The 7,422-nt window shown below is 44.8% G+C and overlaps 1 protein-coding gene across 1 annotated transcript; it reads right to left on the bottom strand.

The window, feature by feature from the left end:
* Nucleotides 1-2,050: 2,050 nt before the first annotated feature.
* On the bottom strand, nucleotides 2,051-5,978 carry LITAF (lipopolysaccharide-induced TNF factor). The gene is made up of 4 exons (XM_010191098.1): nucleotides 5,942-5,978; nucleotides 3,009-3,191; nucleotides 2,461-2,617; nucleotides 2,051-2,159 (listed from the first exon to the last, which is right to left on the bottom strand). Exons 2-4 carry the CDS (start codon nucleotides 3,184-3,186, stop codon nucleotides 2,051-2,053), a joined length of 444 nt encoding a protein of 147 aa, XP_010189400.1. The 5' UTR covers nucleotides 3,187-3,191; nucleotides 5,942-5,978.
* Between the last annotated feature and the right edge of the window lie 1,444 nt (nucleotides 5,979-7,422).

Here is a 7,422-nt window from a genome sequence, read left to right as displayed (position 1 = left end):
CTGGAAGGGACCTGGAAAGCTCCCCCAGTCCAAACCCTGCCAGAGCAGGATCACCAGAGCAGTCACACAGGAACACAGCCAGGGCTTTGGGTGTCTGCAGAGAAGTAGACACCACAACCTCTCTGGGCAGCCTGGGCCATGCTCTGCCACCCTCACACTGACAAAGTTTGGCCTCATCTTCAGCTTGAACCTCCTGTGCTCCAGCTTGGGACCATTGCCCCTTGTCCTGGCATTGGGCATCCCAGAGCATAGCCTGGCTCCTTCCTCCTGACACTCGCCCTTTCCAAATGGATCCCCAGGAATGAGGGCACCCCTCAGTCTCCTCTGCTCCAAGCTCAAGAGCCCCAGCTCCCTCAGCCGCTCCTCAGCAGGAGATTCTCCACTCCCTCCATCATCTCTGTGGCCCTGCTGGACTCTTTCAAGCAGTTCCTGTTCTTCTTGACCTGAGGGCCCAGAACTGGACACAAGATTGCAGCTGTGGTGTGAGCAGGGCAGAGCAGAGGGGCAGGAAAACCTCTCTGCCCTACAGCCACCCCTTCTCATCCACCCCAGGGTGGCGTTGGCCTTCTTGGCTCAAGGGCACATTGCTGGCTCATGGGCATTGCTGTCCACCAACACCCCAGGTCCTTTCCAGCCACTCGTCCCCAAGCCTGTAGCACCCATGGGGTTATTGTGACCCAAGGGCAGGACCCGGCACTTGTGTTGAGAGACTTTTGAGGAGTTAACTTATATCAAATATTTATGGAGGGCATATTTGGCAAGAACAGTAAATGCAGAACTTTTTATTTGTATTCATTTTAGCTTTTTACATTTACAGAGATTAGTACAGTGTTAGCATCATAGCCTTGTTTAAACACCTGTCTGCCTTTTCTAGACAGGGATCATTCAAATGCTATTGTTATTTGGACCAAGTCTGCTACTTATGACATGGTAAAGTACTTCAACCTTTAGAACCTCCTTCCCTATTTTTTTGTGATCATTGCCTTAAATAAGCATACCCAGCTTCAGTTTCTGAACACAGAACTTCTCTTTTAGAAAAATCAGAGCACAAGTCTAAATAATCATTGGAGACACTCCTCAAAAAACATGTGAGCTTCTTATTGAATTAAGAGTAATTAACAAACAGATCAACAGTTAAAAGCCAAGGTCCTGTATCTGTGTATTGCAGGTGGAATTCAAGCCTTAAGATAAGGCTGAGGTTCATTTATGATCCATCAGCTGACTTACGTAAACGTACAAGGAAGTTTTCCAATGCTTTAACCAAGGCTTTATGGGCATTACCATTGGGGTGGAGAGAAGAAAACACTTCACAGACATAAATCAGCAGTAGAAAAACCCAACCAAAAAACACTGAAAAAATATCTATTAAAAACTCTTGTATTAACATCTTTACTGTGGAGTAGAGCTATGACTAGACTGAAAACTGGCAAGGAAATTCATCTACTAGATTGAATCACCGTTGATGTACAATAACCTGAGTTGTTCATTTGATAAAGCAGCCTCCAAGGAAGCAGCCTTTAGGTTTGGTCCTCTTTCAACTAAGAAAGTCTTAAAGTGAATTTTAGTGCTCGTGAAGAAATGCCAACAAATCACTTCTTTTGTCAAAGAGAGGCACCTGTCCAGGGGCAAGCAACTCCCTGCCAGTTTTGTAGACAGTGCTGTTGCAAAAGCATCAACACCAAGCACGAGACTACGTAGGTCTCCAGAGGGGTTCTTCTCTTGGTCTGTGCTGAGACTGCGAGCAAGCACACCATGGGCAACATGGCTGAGACACAATTCATCATCAGCCTCTTTTGCACAAGCAGATTAGCTGCTATCAGCTGGTACTGGACTGGGTGGCCCATAAGGATTGTGTATAGTTTTTACAGACCTAAGTCAGAATCCCCTCAAGCAAACTCTTATTCAAACAATCTAGCAGTAAACATCACTTTTGATTGGTTTCCAGTGACAGGATGCACAGAAGCAACCAGAAGTCTCCATGAAGCTTCAGAAAGGGCTTGTAGAGGTGCAAACCAATTTCATCAATCAATTACCAACGTTTAAATGCTGCCTATAAACGTTTGTAAGAACCAAGAAGAGCATTGCATTTTGGACAGGTGTGATCCACATCCTTCAGGGCATCAATGCAGAAGGGAATTAAGCAGCAGCCACCTATACACCTGCAAAGGAAACAAAGATAAAGTCTGTTTTACCACTTGTTACATACACAAGAAGGTAAAATGTATTCCCTGCAAAAACCATCTGTAAAACTGGTGCCACGTAGCTTTAGGAAGAACACATATGGCTATAGGCTCCATCACTCTAGCGTTCTAGAGCTGCTTTAGGATCCTACAGGACTTAAATGCACATGTAGGCTACTCGAACCACAAAGGTTCAGGTCCCAGACAGAGTAAGAAAGCACAACAGCTGAGAGCTTCATGTAAGAAGATAAAAATAGAGTGCAAATTGGGATCAACATACCCCACCAGGCAGAGGCCACCGCATGACAGCCAAGTCAAAGCTCCTGCATCATACGAGAGACGCGTCACTATCATCTGGTTACAGGAAGGGCAGCACATCTGAATTGGGCGGTCATAAAATACTACTGGTCGCTGCACATACACTGTCTGAACTGTAACTGAGAGAGAAATGTGCTGTTTACTCAATGGGTAAAGAAGGAGAAAAGGATAATTGACTTCCCCTGAGCTAGAACCAGCTACTACTCTGACATATTTGAGGTTCAGAGCAATGAAATGCACAACAGAGAAATCACCATGGCAATTCCTAAGGCAGAAACACGCTGTCTTAAGAGTAAGTCTGCATTAAAAACTGCAGAAAGCCAAATGATGTTCTTGATAGTGTGCACTGAAGGATCCACAAGAAGTGCTTCACCTTATTACCTTCAAAAGTATTTTTTGGAAGGTGGGGAACACCTGCAAACCATGATCTTTAATCTTCTGCACAGCACCTATTACACAGCCACTCAACAGCTGCTTAGCACGAGGTACAGGAGTGTTTTTCAGGCTCACCGGGGTTGTTTACTGATGCAGGCTGTCCCATGTATGGGGGAGGGTTCACTCCCTTCCCATCTGGTTTGTGGCCAGGTTCTGGGACAGGATAGGGGTGAGGATAATTCACGTTGATTCCCGTTGTTTCCTCATAAGAAGGTGGTGCAGACGGGTAAGGGACGGCACCTGGAGCAGCCATGGTATCTAAAACATAACAGGGAGAAAATGCTAAGACATTATTTAGGAGGGCAAGTGACAACTAATTAGGCCTTATTCAGACAGAAAGCAAGAAGATAACGAGATTAAAATGCACCTTTATTGACTATTTGTTGACTGTCACTTGTTTCCAATAGTATGAAATGTTAATCTTGATTTCATTGCTGTTGCTTCCTTCCCTCTTCCTTTTCACAGAGTAGTTTTTACACATTTCCTCACCATCAGTTCCTCCTTTATAAATTAAAAATGCTAAAAGAAGGACATGGGGCATCTTTTTTAGTATACTAAGCTATCTGGCAGTTCCTCCCAATTGTCCAAGAACAGTATTTCAGACCCCCCAACCCTCCTGAGAAGTCAACCAGTATGATAAGCTACACAGTAGCTGCTGACTTACATGAGCGTGGTTTGTGGGGAAGCTCAAATATTTAAAAGACTCTCTCTGCTGTGGTTTGAAATTAAAAAAAAAAAAAAAGATTTCTACTGAAGGAAAAAGAAATCCTAAACAATTCAGTACACCCAAATCAACTCAAAGCTTTTACAACTGTCAAATATGTCAAAGGTTGCTATTTTTGCTGCTTACTAAAGTTTCGATAACTTTGTTAGCGTGACTGCACCAACTGCTATTGCATTACAGGGTAAGAATGCTAACCATTGCCTCTTCCCAAAGTGGCAAGAGGTGACTGTGATCTGCTGGCACGTGGTGCTCAAGGTCTCCAGCAGTCGTCAAGTAACCGGGTGCAGAGGCTGGGGGAGCAGAAACCCAGGGGAGTCTACCCCAATCTGACCAACTAACACTATTCCATACCATAAATGCCACATGCACTATAAAGTGGGGAGTTCGCTGGGGATGGCCCATCTCTTGCTCTCTCTCCTACTCCATCTTCCACTCTGACATCTCGAGAGGGACTTGTTTCCCGTCCTACCCCTGAGGCCTACTCCCCCACAACACTGGCCAAGTATAACTCTGTGTCTTTTATATTATAACTACTATTAGTTTTTGTTATTATTATTTTATTAAATATATTTCTCTTTCAAGCCACAAATCTCCTTTCCATTTCCCAACCCCCCACCTTGAGTGGTGAGGAGGCACTGGGCGACAGAGCAACCGTATAAACCACGACACCATAACAGCTCCCCGAGAACCAGGGTCCACCCCTGTTGCTGCACATCCAGTCCCCCTGCAGACACGCCAAGTCTCAGTGCTGTCTGGGGAGGGCAAACCCACATTTGCAATATTGGTTTTATTCTTACAGCAGTATAGGAGCTATGACACCATAGCACTAGCATGAATACAAGGCGTAAGAGAAATTGCACTGCTGGGGCAGAGGGGGAAGTACGTTAACAAATAAAAATACCCACAACAATACAGCATTATTTTCAAATCTTGTTCCTTTGAAAACAGCAGCTTGCTGGGTATTTGCAGTGTCTGGGGGTGTGAGACTCCAGACATCCTAAGCTCAACAATTTTCCCTATTGTTCGTATCGCATCTTGGGACACCACTGCACTGCACGGTAACAACAGGACCTAAACGTTCACAGCTTGGCTCACTTGGTAGTCACACGCCTCAGAAAACCATTGGCAGGGTTCACAGCCCAACTTCCTTTGCACAAAAATGACACCTCCTCCCAAAAACAAACCAAAGAGGAACGTGGTTAAGCACAGGCACAAGCTGACTCAAAGCTGACCGTCAAAGATCAAAGATCAGACCTGGTTAAACGCTCAAGGCCAGCCCGGGAACGATCCCTTCCTCACAAGCTGCGCTGTGGATTTCTGCGATCCCGGAAGTCACCGCAGAGAAGGACAAGGAAAAGAAGAGTGAAGAACCAAAGAGAGCAACGTTGTCCATGAAGGCCTTGCTGGCTTTCTGGCCCAGAAGACAAGAGTGAAGGGGGGGGGAAATAACAATCTCAGCATAAAACCTGGCTGATCCTTAATTGTTAAATTGCCTCTGGAGAATTCGTTTCCTGAGAAAACGGAAGATCACAATTTCTTTCACACTGAAATCAATGCATATTCACGGCAGACAGTGGAGAACCCATCCACAACTGCTGTGCAAGGACCTGTTGCACGAGATGCCCCGCAGAGTGCACTGAACAGTCCTTTTATGCTAGAATTATTACTGTATCCGAGAATTTATTATTCCAAAGCAGAGATCACTGCTGTGAAACTGTGCACATCCACCACCACCCTCTCCCAGATCACCTAATTTCATCCTGTTGACGAGTATGGATGAAGTCCAGACTGTGTGTGCAGTTTTCAGTATACTGTAAAGTTGCAAAGCACCACTTTAACAACCAATGGCATCAGCAAGACTCATCCCAGGACAGAATGTAGCCATTTTGTGCACAAATCTGAAACTTTTCCATTGCATAGTCTGAAAAAGGATCTTCTCATCACCATTTCAAGACATTTGTGTAACAGCCACTCTGAGGTCAAAGAATCCTGGACTTCTACGTTAACATATGGAGTCCTATAATTAGTGAGCTACGAAAAACTGCCTAACAGACACCCCCTTTTTCCTTTAATCTCCTAAAATCTGGTTTTCTATACTGTTTTAAACACATCTCGTTCCACCTATCACCCAATAAGTAGATCACATTCTTCATTCAGAACTGATCACTTCAGCTGCCAGACTGCAGAGAAGGACCCACATCTACCAACCCAGCAGCTGAATCTAAGCTGACGGTGCCATGAAAACGGCAAACACCACGCCAGGATGCGTGAACAAAACCAGTACCTGCAAGAGAGCTGAAAAGGTTCTGCTGCTCTGGGAAAGCCCCCGTGGGAGGACCACATCCAAGAAACCTAAAGGCGGACCAGATTCCAAGGCAAAGCACCAAGAACAATCATAGGGGCTAGAAAAGAGGACTTCTGAGGAAAAAAAACCAACTCCAAACCAAACCCAAACCAAAATACAAAACCAAACCCAAAAACACACCCCAAAAAAACCCAACAAAGACATTTCAAAAGACCAGAGAGAATAATGAAGGCAGGCAGGTAGCAATGAAGACCTAAAATCTCTCAGAATAAACTCTAAGGAAAACTGTACGAAAAACAGTAAAATTTCCCCTATGTCTAATAATGAGACTATTGAAGCCCTAAATAAAATTGGCTAAAGAGTTGTGGAGCCTTCCCTCCTGAAAGTTTTAAGAAGAGCTACGCATGTCAGAAACCACACACACACACACGTCATTCAGCATTCAGTGGATTAACAGAACCTCTTCACATCCCTTCCAAATCTATTTTCCATTATTTCAACGCTTGCTTTTGAAAATAAATACACCACCTTTTAATTTTAAACAACTACTTGTACGTAGGCTGTTTCAAAAGAGAGATGCTACATCTGCTGAGGAAAGCAAGGCCCAACCCTGAGCAAAGTGCTTGCAAAGCAACCCCTGCCCCTAGAGCTCATTGCAGGACTGGGTCTGGAACAAACTGAAAACCACTCTCCTTTATTTAACAAAAAATAAATCAAACCAAAAAACTCCACGCAGACAAACCAACCACGATTATTAAGAGCTTCTGAGTATCCAACTTACTCAAGCTTCAGACAAGATAGTAACTGCGGTAAATTGATGTGGCAACAAGCATTAAACCAAGGATTAGGCAGTAATTAAAACAAAGGCAAGAGGGACATTCTAGAAAGGATTTTCAGCATTTTATTTTAGCTTAGGCAAGACTTACAGCCTGAGTCAGTAAGTAAACGGCACGTTACACTTCCCTGTACAACCTCTCAAGGCACTAAAAGACTCTCCTTAGTTTCCATTTGCACTTTGCTCCTTGCAAATAGGTACAGAGCAACGTGTAAATTGAGGGATGGTGACTCCACCACCTGCCTGGGCAGATCTTTCCGGTGCCTGATAACCCTTTCAGTGAAGAATTTTTCCTCATATCCAATCTAACCCTCCCTTGGTACAACTTGAGGCCATTTCCTCTCTTCAGCCTTCCTACCCTCAGGCAGATCAATGCTCCCTCCCAGCTCAGTGCCATCTGCAAACTTGCTGAGGGAGCACTCAATCCCCTCATCCAGATCAGTGATAAAGATGTTAAACAGGACTGGCCCCAACACTGAGCCCTGGGGAACACCCCTTGTGACCGGCCTCCAGATAGATTTAACTCCCTTCAGCACCACTCTTTGGGCCCAGCCATCTCTCCAGTGTTTTACCCAGCAAAAAGTGCCTGTCCAGGCCATGCCCAGCACCTTCTCCAGGAGGATGC

Source organism: Mesitornis unicolor, unplaced genomic scaffold (assembly GCF_000695765.1).
Source record: "Mesitornis unicolor isolate BGI_N332 unplaced genomic scaffold, ASM69576v1 scaffold37038, whole genome shotgun sequence".
NCBI classification, from domain to species: domain Eukaryota; kingdom Metazoa; phylum Chordata; class Aves; order Mesitornithiformes; family Mesitornithidae; genus Mesitornis; species Mesitornis unicolor.
This window is presented reverse-complemented; position numbering and strand designations above follow the sequence as displayed.

Excerpts from the sequence above, each read along its gene's own strand:
- LITAF (XM_010191098.1), bottom strand. The coding sequence starts at position 3,186 with ATGGCTGCTCCAGGTGCCGTCCCTTACCCGTCTGCACCACCTTCTTAT. Across the intron at positions 2,618-3,008 it reads TGCATCAGTAAACAACCCCG|TTACAGTTCAGACAGTGTAT; the intron begins GTGAGCCTGAAA and ends TTTCTCTCTCAG. Across the intron at positions 2,160-2,460 it reads GGTGGCCTCTGCCTGGTGGG|GTGTATAGGTGGCTGCTGCT; the intron begins GTATGTTGATCC and ends TTTCCTTTGCAG.